Source organism: Oncorhynchus keta, chromosome 8 (assembly GCF_023373465.1).
Source record: "Oncorhynchus keta strain PuntledgeMale-10-30-2019 chromosome 8, Oket_V2, whole genome shotgun sequence".
Classification (NCBI taxonomy): domain Eukaryota; kingdom Metazoa; phylum Chordata; class Actinopteri; order Salmoniformes; family Salmonidae; genus Oncorhynchus; species Oncorhynchus keta.
The window spans coordinates 38,285,740-38,304,823 of NC_068428.1; the positions used below are offsets into that span (position 1 = coordinate 38,285,740).

The 19,084-nt window shown below is 39.8% G+C and overlaps 1 protein-coding gene across 13 annotated transcripts in view; it reads right to left on the minus strand.

Moving 5' to 3' along the window:
- The window catches only part of LOC118378319 (neurexin-3b-like), a 778,567-nt gene that overhangs the window by 514,464 nt on the left and 245,019 nt on the right, over positions 1–19,084 (minus strand). For all 13 annotated transcript variants that reach the window (XR_008141146.1, XR_008141145.1, XM_052524146.1 and 10 more), the window contains one exon: positions 1,185–1,388. Coding sequence is in view for 11 of the 13 variants with exons in the window: in XM_052524146.1 (XP_052380106.1) it covers positions 1,185–1,388 (204 nt within the window). In the remaining 2 variants the exon portion in view is untranslated. The remainder of the gene's footprint in view (positions 1–1,184; positions 1,389–19,084) is intronic.

The following is a 19,084-nucleotide window of genomic DNA, read 5'->3' on the forward strand; positions in this document are numbered from 1 at the left end:
TTTCTACATAGTCGAATAATGGTGAAGACATAAAAACTATGAAAAAACACATATGGAATCATGTAGTAACCAAAAAAGGAGGTGTGATGGCGTGGGGGTGATTTGCTGGACGTTGTCTATGATTTATTTATAATTCAAGGCACACTTAATCTGCATTGCTACTACAGCATTATACAGCGATATGCCATCACATTTGGTTTGCATTTAGTGGGACTATGTTTTTCAACAGGACAGTGACCAAAACACACCTCCAGGTTGTGTAAGGGCTATTTGACCAAGATGGAGAGTGATGGAGTGCTACATCAGATGACCTGGCCTCCACAATCACCCGACCTCAACCCATTTGAGATGGTTGGGGATGAGTCGGACTGCAGAGTGAAGGAAAAGCAGCCAACAAGTGCTCAGCACATGTGGGAACTCCTTCAAGACTGTAGGAAAAGCATTCCAGGTGAAGCTGGTTGAGAGAATGCCAAGAGTGTGCAAAGCTGTCATTAAGGCAAAGGGTGGATACTTTGAAGAATCTCTAATATAAAATATATTTTGATTTGTTTAACACTTTTAGTTTCTATATGATTCCATATGTGTTATTTCATAGTTTTGATGACTTCAATATTATTCTACAATGTAGAAAACAGTAAAAATAAAGAAAACCCCTGCAATGAGTAGGTGTGTCCAAACTTTTGACTGGTACTTTATATCAGAACCTTTGGATGGGAAGGAGAGAAAAATGGCCATCATAATAATAGGACCTTGTTAAGAAGTCCTGTAATTGAGGGGTGAAACAGGCCTATGTAATGTATAATGAAACAATGTTTGATAGCATATAAGTAACTGAACATCTCCAGCCTAATATCTAAGAAATGTTCCTTTCTACTTGTGAGCATGACTGACTATTTCTCAACATCTTAATGAAAATGACTGTGATAATCATGGATACGGTGATTTAATTGTTAGATTAATTGTAAAATATTCTACAGTGACGACATAGCAGCAAAGCAAGAAAATGTAAATATATGATGCGGAGCAAATACAATCCATGCAACTACTGTACAAGAAAATAGATGTAGTTTGACTAAAACCAAAAGAATTCATGAAAACGACTAACAAAAACTACTATGTGACAACTCGAACCGACCTCCCCTGAAGACACCGGGACGGGGAGGGTTAACAGTTTCATACGATACCTAGGTTGACCGTGAGTTTGACACGGCCGCTGTCCAGCTCCAGACGGAGCGTGTCGGCAGAGTCCCGGGAGGTAGCGGCCATGAGGAGCCCAAATGCACGCTGGGACATAAAGCGTAGGGAGACGTCCTCTGCCTCTGTGTGCATCACGGCAGGCATCACCACCTTCATGTACATACTGCCGTCATAGCTCAGGATAGACGCCTCTGTAATAAAGGGAAGGGGGGGTCAGAGATGAGGAAGTAGCGCAGATAGTATATTGAAGCAATAAGGCCCGAAGGGGTGTGGTATAGTGAGTCCAATATACCACGCCTAAGGGCCGTTCTTAGCTGTGTTATATTGACCGTATACCACAAACCCCTAAAGTGCCTTATTGCTATGATAAGTACTTTACCAATGTAATTAGAACACTAAACAGTAAAGCAATTAGTCTCATGTACTATGGCTTACAACCAATCAGGATCCAGGTCGCTAAACATTTGGTTTATAATATAGTACACCCCATGTAACAGACTCAAATTAGCACGAATGTGTTTCAATGAAAGTTAATGGCAAAGTGGGATAAAAATGTATTTAACAATCAACTCAAAATACATGTCAAAATGGAAAAAAATGACATATTTTTTAAGATAAATAAAAATGCATAACCTAAATATAGTTGTTGTATTCAGATAATAAATTAGTCCAGGAGTAAAATTTAGCTTAACATATCCCATAATACGTTACATGGACGCACTCTGTGTGAAATAATAGGGTTTGACAGTATTTTTTAAATAACTAACCCTTCCTCTGTCCCTCATACATACCACATCTGTAATATCCCTCAGTGAAGTAGTATATTTCATGCACATATTCAAATAGAAAGACCAGGGAGGCTGGCCATTCCATTATTTAAAAACACTACGCAAGAGAGGTACAAAGTACAACATATGTTACACATAAACTCACAGGCCTACATTACACATCCCTTGTGTCTTATTGATGAAAACACACACACCACATACACACTTAGACCCATGTACTACATCTATCACGTGACAACACTGTTCCTGAACGCCCAGACTCCATCACGTGACAACACTGTCCCTGAACGCCCAGACTCCATCACGTGACAACACTGTCCCTGAACGCCCAGACTCCATCACGTGACAACACTGTTCCTGAACGCCCAGACTCCATCACGTGACAACACTGTTCCTGAACGCCCAGACTCCATCACCTTACAACACTGTCCCTGAACGCCCAGACTCCATCACGTGACAACACTGTTCCTGAACGCCCAGACTCCATCACCTGACAACACTGTTCCTGAACGCCCAGACTCCATCACGTGACAACATTGTTCCTGAACGCCCAGACTCCATCACCTGACAACACTGTTCCTGAACGCCCAGACTCCATCACCTGACAACACTGTTCCTGAACGCCCAGACTCCATCACGTGACAACACTGTTCCTGAACGCCCAGACTCCATCACCTGACAACACTGTTCCTGAACGCCCAGACTCCATCACCTTACAACACTGTCCCTGAACGCCCAGACTCCATCACCTTACAACACTGTTCCTGAACGCCCAGACTCCATCACCTGACAACACTGTTCCTGAACGCCCAGACTCCATCACGTGACAACACTGTTCCTGAACGCCCAGACTCCATCACCTTACAACACTGTTCCTGAACGCCCAGACTCCATCACCTGACAACACTGTCCCTGAACGCCCAGACTCCATCACCTGACAACACTGTTCCTGAACGCCCAGACTCCATCACCTTACAACACTGTTCCTGAACGCCCAGACTCCATCACCTGACAACACTGTTCCTGAACGCCCAGACTCCATCACCTTACAACACTGTCCCTGAACGCCCAGACTCCATCACCTGACAACACTGTTCCTGAACGCCCAGACTCCATCACCTTACAACACTGTTCCTGAACGCCCAGACTCCATCACCTGACAACACTGTTCCTGAACGCCCAGACTCCATCACGTGACAACACTGTCCCTGAACGCCCAGACTCCATCACCTGACAACACTGTCCCTGAACGCCCAGACTCCATCACCTGACAACACTGTTCCTGAACGCCCAGACTCCATCACCTGACAACACTGTTCCTGAACGCCCAGACTCCATCATGTGACCCAGGCTCCAAACACAATGATCAACAAGCAGAACTTTAAAACATCAACCTCTTCTTTCCTCTGCAATTTCCTCTCAAACACGCACACACACACACACACACACACACACACACACACACACACACACACACACACACACACACACACACACACACACACACACACACACACACACACACACACACACACACACACACACACACACACACACACAGAACTCTCTCTCCTGATTGACACAGCTACAGTGCATCCCGGCCTATTCAAGTTAAACAGAGAGATTAGGGCACCAGGGGACACATTTACTCGCAACACTACCCTTTTCTGCAGTTCACACCTGTCATCATGGTGGTGAGTAGCAGGCAGCAGGGCTATAATGCTGGAAGGTGTTCTGTTCTGGAAGAGATGTATTAAAAAGGGCACCCAGCTGTGAAATACCTGCTTTGACACCTCAGCTTTAAAATATAAAACTTGTCCTCTGGGCTCAGAAATGCAGCTCCATTTTATTTGGATTTAAATAAAAAAGGCTCGTTGTACATGCAAATAAATGACACTCATGTTACGCTTCATGATGTTTCTGTGATTTGATATTAACATTGATTTAATTCGAGCTTTTGTCATTGCAGTTACATTTTATTTGAACGACAGAGCTTGACATTATATCTACAATTTACGTCAATCCAAAAGTCTCTATGCCACAAATATGTTACGAAACCAGGTGCTTTGAACCATAGGTGATTTGATAACTCTTAGGTAACTAACAGCAACAACAGCTAGATACAGTAGCTAGCTGGTGTCCAGTAAACTATCAAATCAAATTCTATTTGTCACACACGCCAAATACAACAGCTGTAGACCTTAATTACAAGCCCTTTAACCAACAACGCTTTAAGAAGTTAAGGAAAAAGTATTGAGTAAAAAAATAGATCAGGAAAACAGAGTAAATTATTGTACCGCGCTCTGTAGCCCAGAGGCTAATCAGGGAAGACCAGACCAGGTCAAGGCTCTCTACTTCTTTCTCCCCTCCATTTTCCAACGCTGTCACATAAACGCTCACATACTGTAGGCTGCCATGCAAATGGACCCACCCCTATTCTCTTTATAGTGCACTCCATTTGACCAGGGCCCATAGAGTTTGGGTCAAAAGTTGTAGATTATATGGAGAATAGAATGCGATTTGGGACGCACTAACACTACCCCTCCTGTCAGGCAGGGCCAAGCTTATGATTTCAGCCCAGCCACGCCGGGCCCAGGTCCAAGATCAAAGGCAGGAAAATGAGGTGAGAGACGTAGTGTGTGAGTGAGAGCGTGTCTGGCTGGCTGACCACAGAGAACAACTTGAATAGACATGGAAGGACACAAAAGAACAATAATTTATCAAGTGTGAGGTTTTCCTTGAAGAAAAATGCATTGCAGACAAGTTCAAGTGTTCAATACAAACTGAAGGTGTTTGTGAGGATAATATAAGATTCAGTCAGTACTATGAAATTGCTGCAGTTCACAAAATGTTAGGCTACACTACAAGTCTTGCAGTTAAAAAGCAATGCATGGAAACGATGAAATGCAAGGCATTTATTCCACATTAATCATATAAGGAGTACACTGTTAAAATAGAAAGACTACTCAAAACCCCATCATTGTAAAACCATGAAATATAGCGCACCTTAGCTGAGCTCTGGTGTTTGGAGGGTGTTTGGAGAGTGTTTGGGAGGGTGATTGGAGGGTGTTCGGAGAGTGTTCGGAGGGTGTTCGTGGTGTGTTCGGAGAGTGTTCGGAGGGTGTTCGGAAGGTGTTAGGAGAGTGTTTGGAGAGTGTTTGGAGTGTCCGAACCGGCTCAAAGCCCGTAACAAAAGGGAGACAACGTGGAGATAAGGAGTAACAAAATATATATTTATTAACTAAAGCAACTAAGGAAAATATCCAATGGTGTGTGTGTAATCAGTAGTCAGTAGTGTAAGTGAGTGTTTTGCATGCATGAATGTGATAATGCACGGTGTTGAAAGGTGCCAAAGCAAACAACCAAAAGGCCACCAAGAACCACAACACAATCTACAAAGGTGTCTGCATGGAGAGAGTCTCCCCCATGAATGTGGAAGAGGTCCATTTATCCTGGGAGACACCTGGCCCAGGTGTTTCCCATGAAGCTGACGACCCTCTCAACTCCGCCCACCGGCATCCTAATAAGGAAACAAGAACAAAGACAGAATACGGCAGACAGAGTGGGTCGTCACAGGAGAGTGTTTGGAGAGTGTTTGGAGAGTGTTTGGAGAGTGTTTGGACGGTGTTTGGAGAGATTTTGGAGTGCTTGGATGGTGTTTGGAGGGTGTTTGGAGAGTGTTTTGAGGGTGTTTGGGGGGTTTTAACATCGACTCAATAAAACATGGACTTAAGGCCATGTTAAATGAACTTATCTCAAGTCTGAATAGGGCTTAGGGAGAATATTCTTGCGTGAAATTCCACCTTAATTTTACCTGTGCTTTGTTTAGACAGATGCTCCAGCACCACATGTTACTGCATCCTACTTTTGACATTCATATTGTTATCTTGTTGCTATATTTGCATATCTTAATCACCTATGCATTTTGCATATGGCTATTTGCTAATAATTTGTTCTTAAACTGACTTTCCTAGTGAAATAAATGTTATATAAAGAATTCAAGACACGACACACAGAAATCAGAACCATGGACAGCCACATCATATTTAGCTTACATTAATAGGACTAAATCATTTTTTGGTATCTTTTAGTTGTCACTGTATTAAACTAAGTATAAGTGATTAGAATATGTTGAAATAGAGAAGTGTAAATGGTGCTGGAATAGTGGAGGCAGCTCCTGTTTTTCTTTCCAACTTGTGATAATTCAACATGGTTCTAAATCAATAGTTGTTTAGTGGTCCGAAAATGTCTGAAACATTAACTAGCTTGACCAGGCTGTAGGTCATGTACTGTCTGTTACTGTACATGCAATATGCTTTGTGGTTTTGTGATGAAATAAAGAGTGTTTTTTCGCCACTGTGTCTTCTTATCGTCTTGGCCTTATATATAAGAACTAACAGGTTATAGAACAAACAATTATCACAACACAACATTATCACAATCACAACACATAGGTTGGTATATGTCTTGTTTCTGGTTTTACCCACCCACCGCCACTGCAGACAACAGTCGATCATATCATCTAAGTCAACTGTATTGTGATTCAATCCATCTGAACAATCTTGAATGCTTTATACCATCATATGAATATAAAGACTTAGGTCAGATTAGCATAATGGGAGACTAACAATAGAAGTCATTGTCTGTATTTTTTTCCATGAATGTGAAATATGTCAAATTTCTGTTGATTTTTAAAATTATTCACATGATTAATAACTTAGAAATCTTTGAACTGTATTACTATATCAATATAATAAATGAAATAAAAATTGACCTTTTAATATTTTGTTATTTGATAATTTGCCACTTGGGCAGTTTATTCAACACAGATTGAGGACCTAGTAGCTGACGACTGTAACTGTTTTTTTTTTATGTTGTGTTTTGTATTGATTGCTGTGTTGTTTAACATTGTATTAGGTTGTTCTGTGATCAGGTCACCCTTGGGAATGAGACCCTGGTCTCAATGAGCTTTCCCTGCATAAGGAAAGAATACATCCTTTTTTAAATTTATTCTGAACCAGGAACCAAGCAAGAAATTTAAGAGTTTGGTCTTGTGACAATAGCTTATCCAAAGCTGTGACTCCTACTATGCTCATACACATATTCCCCGAGCTCTTCAGTAACACAACACATGGAGAAGAGGAGGGAGGATGATCCCAGAGCTCTACAGCAACACAACACATGGAGAACAGCAGGGAGGACGATCCTAGAGCTCTACAGCAACACAACACATGGAGAACAGCAGGGAGGATGATCCCAGAGCTCTACAGCAACACAACACATGGAGAACAGCAGGGAGGACGATCCCAGAGCTCTACAGCAACACAACACATGGAGAACAGCAGGGAGGATGATCCCAGAGCTCTACAGCAACACAACACATGGAGAACAGCAGGGAGGATGATCCCAGAGCTCTACAGCAACACAACACATGGAGAACAGCAGGGAGGACGATCCTAGAGCTCTACAGCAACACAACACATGGAGAACAGCAGGGAGGATGATCCCAGAGCTCTACAGCAACACAACACATGGAGAACAGCAGGGAGGACGATCCCAGAGCTCTACAGCAACACAACACATGGAGAACAGCAGGGAGGACGATCCCAGAGCTCTTCAGCAACACAACACATGGAGAACAGCAGGGAGGACGATCCCAGAGCTCTACAGCAACACAACACATGGAGAACAGCAGGGAGGACGATCCCAGAGCTCTACAGCAACACAACACATGGAGAACAGCAGGGAGGACGATCCTAGAGCTCTACAGCAACACAACACATGGAGAACAGCAGGGAGGACGATCCCAGAGCTCTACAGCAACACAACACATGGAGAACAGCAGGGAGGACGATCCCAGAGCTCTACAGCAACACAACACATGGAGAACAGCAGGGAGGACGATCCCAGAGCTCTACAGCAACACAACACATGGAGAACAGCAGGGAGGACGATCCCAGAGCTCTACAGCAACACAACACATGAAGAACAGCAGGGAGGACGATCCCAGAGCTCTACAGCAACACAACACATGGAGAACAGCAGGGAGGACAATCCCAGAGCTCTTCAGCAACACAACACATGGAGAACAGGAGGGAGGACGATCCCAGAGCTCTACAGCAACACAACACATGGAGAACAGCAGGGAGGACGATCCCAGAGCCCTTCAGCAATGAGGTGATTATAGCTACTCAAGCACTTTGGAGACTAATAACTGGTTATTAGGCTAGGTGATCAGCGCCTGTATGGAACTAAATGTGTCTGTGGTGTATGTGTCTCTCTCTCTGTGTATGTGTGTGTGTGTGTGTGTGTGTGTGTGTGTGTGTGTGTGTGTGTGTGTGTGTGTGTGTGTGTGTGTGTGTGTGTGTGTGTGTGTGTGTGTGTGTGTGTGTGTGTGTGTGTGTGTGTGTGTGTGTGTGTGTGTGTGTGTGTGTGTGTGTGTGTGTGTGTGTGTGTGTGTGTGTGTGTGTGTGCGTGTGTGTGCGTGTGAGTGTGACTATGATGTGTGTGTGTGTGTGTGTGTGTGTGTGTGTGTGTGTGTGTGTGTGTGTGTGTGTGTGTGTGTGTGTGTGTGTGTGTGTGTGTGTGTGTGTGTGTGTGTGTGTGTGTGTGTGTGTGTGTGTGTGTGTGTGTGTGTGTGTGTGTGTGTGTGTGTGTGTGTGTGTGTGTGTGTGTGTGTGTGTGTGTGTGTCATTGATGACACTGATACACACACACACTCCCCCACATACACTGCACTGCTGCTATGCATACACAGCTGTGTGTAATTCTGAAGAGAGACATCAACAGCTCTGAACAGCTCATCTCAGATGGTAATTAAGGAAGGGGGAGTTAGAGCCACTTTACATAATTATAAATAGTGGCAGAAGATGGAGGGAGCAGGAAGGAGGGAGGAAGATGAGGAAGGTTATTAACAACATGAAAGCATCACAGCACAGATCTGTGATATGGAGATGGATGGGGTGGTCCATGTTGAGCTCAGCACGGTGTTCTGTGAAGAATCATTTCTGCAGAAGCATTTCACATGGAAGAAAACATTGCAGATGTCTGTTTTGAAGTGCTGGTGCGTGTCCCCACTGAATGTGTGTATGTCTGTGTGCGAGTGTGTTTACAGACTAAAGTCCCTCTCAGAGTTAGGCAGTGGGAAATGGCTCCACTTGACAGAAGAGGCTCTATGTGGCGAGCGGACATAATTCCCCGTAATCCACATATTTCACTCAGTGTACAGTGAGAGACAGAGACAACATTATAGCAGTGTTTCAACAGAGACAACATTATAGCAGTGTTTCAACAGAGACAACATTATAGCAGTGTTTCAACAGAGACAACATTATAGCAGTGTTTCAACAGAGACAACATTATAGCAGTGTTTCAACAGAGACAACATTATAGCAGTGTTTCGACAGAGACAGACAACATTATAGCAGTGTTTCAAGAGAGACAGACAACATTATAGCAGTGACAGAGACAACATTATAGCAGTGTTTCAACACAGACAACATTATAGCAGTGTTTCAACAGAGACAACATTATAGCAGTGTAGCAGACAACATTATAGCAGTGTTCAACAGAGACAACATTATAGTGCAGTGTTTCAACAGAGACAACATTATAGCAGTGTTTCAACAGAGACAACATTATAGCAGTGTTTCAACAGAGACAACATTATAGCAGTGTTTCAACAGAGACAGACAACATTATAGCAGTGTTTCAACAGAGACAGACAACATTATAGCAGTGTTTCAACAGAGACAACATTATAGCAGTGTTTCAACAGAGACAACATTATAGCAGTGTTTCAACAGAGACAACATTATAGCAGTGTTTCAACAGAGACAACATTATAGCAGTGTTTCAACAGAGACAACATTATAGCAGTGTTTCAACAGAGACAACATTATAGCAGTGTTTCAACAGAGACAGACAACATTATAGCAGTGTTTCAACAGAGACAACATTATAGCAGTGTTTCAACAGAGACAACATTATAGCAGTGTTTCAACAGAGACAGACAACATTATAGCAGTGTTTCAACACAGACAACATTATAGCAGTGTTTCAACAGAGACAACATTATAGCAGTGTTTCAACAGAGACAGACAACATTATAGCAGTGTTTCAACAGAGACAACATTATAGCAGTGTTTCAACAGAGACAACATTATAGCAGTGTTTCAACAGAGACAACATTATAGCAGTGTTTCAACAGAGACAACATTATAGCAGTGTTTCAACAGAGACAACATTATAGCAGTGTTTCAACAGAGACAGACAACATTATAGCAGTGTTTCAACAGAGACAACAATATAGCAGTGTTTCAACAGAGACAACATTATAGCAGTGTTTCAACAGAGACAACATTATAGCAGTGTTTCAACAGAGACAACATTATAGCAGTGTTTCAACAGAGACAGACAACATTATAGCAGTGTTTCAACACAGACAACATTATAGCAGTGTTTCAACAGAGACAACATTATAGCAGTGTTTCAACAGAGACAACATTATAGCAGTGTTTCAACAGAGACAACATTATAGCAGTGTTTCAACAGAGACAACATTATAGCAGTGTTTCAACAAGACAACATTATAGCAGTGTTTCAACAGAGACAACATTATAGCAGTGTTTCAACAGAGACAACATTATAGCAGTGTTTCAACAGAGACAACATTATAGCAGTGTTTCAACAGAGACAACATTATAGCAGTGTTTCAACAGAGACAACATTATAGCAGTGTTTCAACACAGACAACATTATAGCAGTGTTTCAACAGAGACAACATTATAGCAGTGTTTCAACAGACAGACAACATTATAGCAGTGTTTCAACATTATAGAGTTTCAACAGACAACATTATAGCAGTGTTTCAACAGAGACAACATTATAGCAGTGTTTCAACAGAGACAACATTATAGCAGTGTTTCAACACAGACAACATTATAGCAGTGTTTCAACAAGACAACATTATAGCAGTGTTTCAACAGAGACAGACAACATTATAGCAGTGTTTCAACAGAGACAACATTATAGCAGTGTTTCAACACAGACAACATTATAGCAGTGTTTCAACAGAGACAACATTATAGCAGTGTTTCAACAGAGACAACATTATAGCAGTGTTTCAACAGAGACAACATTATAGCAGTGTTTCACACAGACAACATTATAGCAGTTTCAACAGAGACAACATTATAGCAGTGTTTCAACAGAGACAGACAACATTATAGCAGTGTTTCAACAGAGACAACATTATAGCAGTGTTTCAACACAGACAACATTATAGCAGTGTTTCAACAGAGACAACATTATAGCAGTGTTTCAACAGAGACAGACAACATTATAGCAGTGTTTCAACAGAGACAACATTATAGCAGTGTTTCAACAGAGACAACATTATAGCAGTGTTTCAACAGAGACAGACAACATTATAGCAGTGTTTCAACAGAGACAGACAACATTATAGCAGTGTTTCAACAGAGACAACATTATAGCAGTGTTTCAACAGAGACAACATTATAGCAGTGTTTCAACAGAGACAACATTATAGCAGTGTTTCAACAGAGACAACATTATAGCAGTGTTTCAACATTATAGCAGTTTCAACAGAGACAACATTATAGCAGTGTTTCAACAGAGACAACATTATAGCAGTGTTTCAACAGAGACAACATTATAGCAGTGTTTCAACAGAGACAACATTATAGCAGTGTTTCAACAGAGACAACATTATAGCAGTGTTTCAACAGAGACAACATTATAGCAGTGTTTCAACAGAGACAACATTATAGCAGTGTTTCAACAGAGACAACATTATAGCAGTGTTTCAACAGAGACAGACAACAGTATAGCAGTGTTTCAACAGAGACAACAGTATAGCAGTGTTTCAACAGAGACAACATTATAGCAGTGTTTCAACAAAGACAACAGTATAGCAGTGTTTCAACAGAGACAACATTATAGCTGTGTTTCAACAGAGACAACATTATAGCAGTGTTTCAACAGAGACAACATTATATAGCAGTGTTTCAACACAGACAACATTATAGCAGTGTTTCAACAGAGACAACATTATAGCAGTGTTTCAACAGAGACAACATTATAGCAGTGTTTCAACAGAGACAGACAACATTATAGCAGTGTTTCAACAGAGACAACATTATAGCAGTGTTTCAACAAAGACAACAGTATAGCAGTGTTTCAACAGAGACAACATTATAGCAGTGTTTCAACAGAGACAACATTATAGCAGTGTTTCAACAGAGACAACATTATAGCAGTGTTTCAACAGACAACAGACAACATTATAGCAGTGTTTCAACAGAGACAACATTATAGCAGTGTTTCAGACAACATTATAGCAGTGTTTCAACACAGACAACATTATAGCAGTGTTTCAACAGAGACAACATTATAGCAGTGTTTCAACAGACAGACAACATTATAGCAGTGTTTCAACACAGACAACATTATAGCAGTGTTTCAACAGAGACAACATTATAGCAGTGTTTCAACAGAGACAACATTATAGCAGTGTTTCAACAGAGACAACATTATAGCAGTGTTTCAACAGAGACAACATTATAGCAGTGTTTCAACAGAGACAGACAACATTATAGCAGTGTTTCAACAGACAGACAACATTATAGCAGTGTTTCAACAGAGACAACATTATAGCAGTGTTTCAACACAGACAACATTATAGCAGTGTTTCAACAGAGACAACATTATAGCAGTGTTTCAACAGAGACAGACAACATTATAGCAGTGTTTCAACAGAGACAACATTATAGCAGTGTTTCAACACAGACAACATTATAGCAGTGTTTCAACACAGACAACATTTATAGCAGTGTTTCAACAGAGACAACATTATAGCAGTGTTTCAACACAGACAACATTATAGCAGTGTTTCAACACAGACAACATTATAGCAGTGTTTCAACAGAGACAGACAACATTATAGCTGTGTTTCAACAGAGACAACATTATAGCAGTGTTTCAACAGAGACAACATTATAGCAGTGTTTCAACACAGACAACATTATAGCAGTGTTTCAACAGAGACAACATTATAGCAGTGTTTCAACAGAGACAGACAACAGTATAGCAGTGTTTCAACAGAGACAACATTATAGCAGTGTTTCAACAGAGACAACATTATATAGCAGTGTTTCAACAGAGACAGACAACATTATAGCAGTGTTTCAACAGAGACAGACAACATTATAGCAGTGTTTCAACAGAGACAACATTATAGCAGTGTTTCAACAGAGACAACATTATAGCAGTGTTTCAACAGAGACAACATTATAGCAGTGTTTCAACAGAGACAGACAACATTATAGCAGTGTTTCAACAGACAGACAACATTATAGCAGTGTTTCAACAGAGACAACATTATAGCAGTGTTTCAACAGAGACAACATTATAGCAGTGTTTCAACAGAGACAACATTATAGCAGTGTTTCAACAGAGACAACATTATAGCAGTGTTTCACACAGACAACATTATAGCAGTGTTTCAACAGAGACAACATTATAGCAGTGTTTCAACACAGACAACATTATAGCAGTGTTTCAACACAGACAACATTATAGCAGTGTTTCAACACAGACAACATTATAGCAGTGTTTCAACAGAGACAACATTATAGCAGTGTTTCAACAGACAACATTATAGCAGTGTTTCAACAGAGACAACATTATAGCAGTGTTTCAACAGAGACAACATTATAGCAGTGTTTCAACACAGACAACATTATAGCAGTGTTTCAACAGAGACAGACAACATTATAGCAGTGTTTCAACAGAGACAGACAACATTATAGCAGTGTTTCAACAGAGACAACATTATAGCAGTGTTTCAACAGAGACAACATTATAGCAGTGTTTCAACAGAGACAACATTATAGCAGTGTTTCAACAGAGACAACATTATAGCAGTGTTTCAACAGAGACAACATTATAGCAGTGTTTCAACAGAGACAACATTATAGCAGTGTTTCAACACAGACAACATTATAGCAGTGTTTCAACAGAGACAACATTATAGCAGTGTTTCAACAGAGACAACATTATAGCAGTGTTTCAACACAGACAACATTATAGCAGTGTTTCAACAGAGACAGACAACATTATAGCAGTTATAGCAGTGTTTCAACAGAGACAACATTATAGCAGTGTTTCAACACAGACAACATTATAGCAGTGTTTCAACAGAGACAACATTTATAGCAGTGTTTCAACAGACAGACAACATTATAGCAGTGTTTCAACAAAGACAACATATAGCAGTGTTTCAACAGAGACAACATTATAGCAGTGTTTCAACACAGACAACATTATAGCAGTGTTTCAACAGAGACAGAGTGTTTCAACAGAGACAGACAACATTATAGCAGTGTTTCAACAGAGACAGACAACATTATAGCAGTGTTTCAACAGAGACAACATTATAGCAGTGTTTCAACAGAGACAACATTATAGCAGTGTTTCAACAGAGACAACATTATAGCAGTGTTTCAACAGAGACAGACAACATTATAGCAGTGTTTCAACAGAGACAACATTATAGCAGTGTTTCAACAGAGACAACATTATAGCAGTGTTTCAACACAGACAACATTATAGCAGTGTTTCAACAGAGACAACATTATAGCAGTGTTTCAACAGAGACAACATTATAGCAGTGTTTCAACAGAGACAACATTATAGCAGTGTTTCAACAGAGACAACATTATAGCAGTGTTTCAACAGAGACAACATTATAGCAGTGTTTCAACACAGACAACATTATAGCAGTGTTTCAACACAGACAACATTATAGCAGTGTTTCAACATTATAGCAGACAGACAACATTATAGCAGTGTTTCAACAGACAGACAACATTATAGCAGTGTTTCAACAGAGACAACATTATAGCAGTGTTTCAACACAGACAACATTATAGCAGTGTTTCAACAGAGACAACATTATAGCAGTGTTTCAACATTATAGCAGTGTTTCAACAGACAACATTATAGCAGTGTTTCAACAGAGACAACATTATAGCAGTGTTTCAACACAGACAACATTATAGCAGTGTTTCAACACAGACAACATTATAGCAGTGTTTCAACAGAGACAACATTATAGCAGTGTTTCAACAGAGACAACATTATAGCAGTGTTTCAACACACAGACAACATTATAGCAGTGTTTCAACAGAGACAGACAACATTATAGCAGTGTTTCAACAGACAGACAACATTATAGCAGTGTTTCAACAGAGACAACATTATAGCAGTGTTTCAACACAGACAACATTATAGCAGTGTTTCAACAGAGACAACATTATAGCAGTGTTTCAACAGCAGACAGACAACATTATAGCAGTGTTTCAACAGAGACAACATTATAGCAGTGTTTCAACACAGACAACATTATAGCAGTGTTTCAAACACAGACAACATTATAGCAGTGTTTCAACAGCAGACAGACAACATTATAGCAGTGTTTCAACACAGACAACATTATAGCAGTGTTTCAACAGAGACAACATTATAGCAGTGTTTCAACACAGACAACATTATAGCAGTGTTTCAACACAGACAACATTATAGCAGTGTTTCAACAGAGACAGACAACATTATAGCAGTGTTTCAACAGAGACAGACAACATTATAGCTGTGTTTCAACAGAGACAACATTATAGCAGTGTTTCAACACAGACAACATTATAGCAGTGTTTCAACAGAGACAACATTATAGCAGTGTTTCAACAGAGACAGACAACATTATAGCAGTGTTTCAACAGAGACAACATTATAGCAGTGTTTCAACACAGACAACATTATAGCAGTGTTTCAACACAGACAACATTATAGCAGTGTTTCAACAGAGACAACATTATAGCAGTGTTTCAACACAGACAACATTATAGCAGTGTTTCAACACAGACAACATTATAGCAGTGTTTCAACAGAGACAGACAACATTATAGCAGTGTTTCAACAGAGACAGACAACATTATAGCTGTGTTTCAACAGAGACAACATTATAGCAGTGTTTCAACACAGACAACATTATAGCAGTGTTTCAACAGAGACAACATTATAGCAGTGTTTCAACAGAGACAGACAACATTATAGCAGTGTTTCAACAGAGACAACATTATAGCAGTGTTTCAACACAGACAACATTATAGCAGTGTTTCAACAGAGACAGACAACAGTATAGCAGTGTTTCAACAGAGACAGACAACATTATAGCTGTGTTTCAACAGAGACAACATTATAGCAGTGTTTCAACAGAGACAACATTATAGCAGTGTTTCAACAGAGACAACATTATAGCAGTGTTTCAACAGAGACAGACAACAGTATAGCAGTGTTTCAACAGAGACAGACAACATTGTAGCTGTGTTTCAACAGAGACAACATTATAGCAGTGTTTCAACAGAGACAACATTATATAGCAGTGTTTCAACAGAGACAACATTATAGCAGTGTTTCAACAGAGACAACATTATAGCAGTGTTTCAACAGAGACAACATTATATAGCAGTGTTTCAACACAGACAACATTATAGCAGTGTTTCAACAGAGACAACATTATAGCAGTGTTTCAACAGAGACAGACAACATTATAGCAGTGTTTCAACAGAGACAACATTATAGCAGTGTTTCAACAGAGACAACATTATAGCAGTGTTTCAACACAGACAACATTATAGCAGTGTTTCAACAGAGACAACATTATAGCAGTGTTTCAACAGAGACAGACAACATTATAGCAGTGTTTCAACAGAGACAGACAACATTATAGCAGTGTTTCAACAGAGACAACATTATAGCAGTGTTTCAACACAGACAACATTATAGCAGTGTTTCAACAGAGACAACATTATAGCAGTGTTTCAACAGAGACAGACAACATTATAGCAGTGTTTCAACAGAGACAACATTATAGCAGTGTTTCAACACAGACAACATTATAGCAGTGTTTCAACACAGACAACATTATAGCAGTGTTTCAACAGAGACAACATTATAGCAGTGTTTCAACACAGACAACATTATAGCAGTGTTTCAACAGAGACAGACAACATTATAGCAGTGTTTCAACAGAGACAGACAACATTATAGCAGTGTTTCAACAGAGACAGACAACATTATAGCAGTGTTTCAACAGAGACAACATTATAGCAGTGTTTCAACACAGACAACATTATAGCAGTGTTTCAACACAGACAACATTATAGCAGTGTTTCAACAGAGACAACATTATAGCAGTGTTTCAACAGAGACAACATTATAGCAGTGTTTCAACACAGACAACATTATAGCAGTGTTTCAACAGAGACAGACAACATTATAGCAGTGTTTCAACAGAGACAGACAACATTATAGCTGTGTTTCAACAGAGACAACATTATAGCAGTGTTTCAACAGAGACAACATTATAGCAGTGTTTCAACAGAGACAACATTATAGCAGTGTTTCAACAGAGACAGACAACAGTATAGCAGTGTTTCAACAGAGACAACATTATAGCAGTGTTTCAACAGAGACAACATTATAGCAGTGTTTCAACAGAGACAACATTATAGCAGTGTTTCAACAGAGACAACATTATAGCAGTGTTTCAACAGAGACAACATTATAGCAGTGTTTCAACAAAGACAACAGTATAGCAGTGTTTCAACAAAGACAACAGTATAGCAGTGTTTCAACAGAGACAGACAACATTGTAGCTGTGTTTCAACAGAGACAACATTATAGCAGTGTTTCAACACAGACAACATTATAGCAGTGTTTCAACAGAGACAACATTATAGCAGTGTTTCAACAAAGACAACATTATAGCAGTGTTTCAACAGAGACAACATTATAGCAGTGTTTCAACAGAGACAACATTATAGCAGTGTTTCAACACAGACAACATTATAGCAGTGTTTCAACAGAGACAGACAACATTATAGCTGTGTTTCAACAGAGACAACATTATAGCAGTGTTTCAACACAGACAACATTATAGCAGTGTTTCAACAGAGACAACATTATAGCAGTGTTTCAACAGAGACAACATTATAGCAGTGTTTCAACAGAGACAACATTATAGCAGTGTTTCAACAGAGACAACATTATAGCAGTGTTTCAACAGAGACAACATTATAGCAGTGTTTCAACAGACAGACAACATTATAGCAGTGTTTCAACAGAGACAACATTATAGCAGTGTTTCAACAGAGACAACATTATAGCAGTGTTTCAACAGAGACAACATTATAGCAGTGTTTCAACAGAGACAACATTATAGCAGTGTTTCAACAGAGACAACATTATAGCAGTGTTTCAACAGAGACAACATTATAGCAGTGTTTCAACACAGACAACATTATAGCAGTGTTTCAACAGAGACAACATTATAGCAGTGTTTCAACACAGACAACATTATAGCAGTGTTTCAGACAACATTATAGCAGTGTTTCAACAGAGACAACATTATAGCAGTGTTTCAACAGAGACAACATTATAGCAGTGTTTCAACAGACAGACAACATTATAGCAGTGTTTCAACAGACAGACAACATTATAGCAGTGTTTCAACAGAGACAACATTATAGCAGTGTTTCAACACAGACAACATTATAGCAGTGTTTCAACAGAGACAACATTATAGCAGTGTTTCAACAGAGACAACATTATAGCAGTGTTTCAACAGAGACAGACAACATTATAGCAGTGTTTCAACAGAGACAACATTATAGCAGTGTTTCAACAGAGACAACATTATAGCAGTGTTTCAACAGAGACAACATTATAGCAGTGTTTCAACAGAGACAACATTATAGCAGTGTTTCAACAGAGACAGACAACATTATAGCAGTGTTTCAACAGAGACAGACAACATTATAGCAGTGTTTCAACAGAGACAACATTATAGCAGTGTTTCAACAGAGACAACATTATAGCAGTGTTTCAACAGAGACAACATTATAGCAGTGTTTCAACAGAGACAACATTATAGCAGTGTTTCAACAGAGACAACATTATAGCAGTGTTTCAACAGAGACAGACAACATTATAGCAGTGTTTCAACAGAGACAGACAAC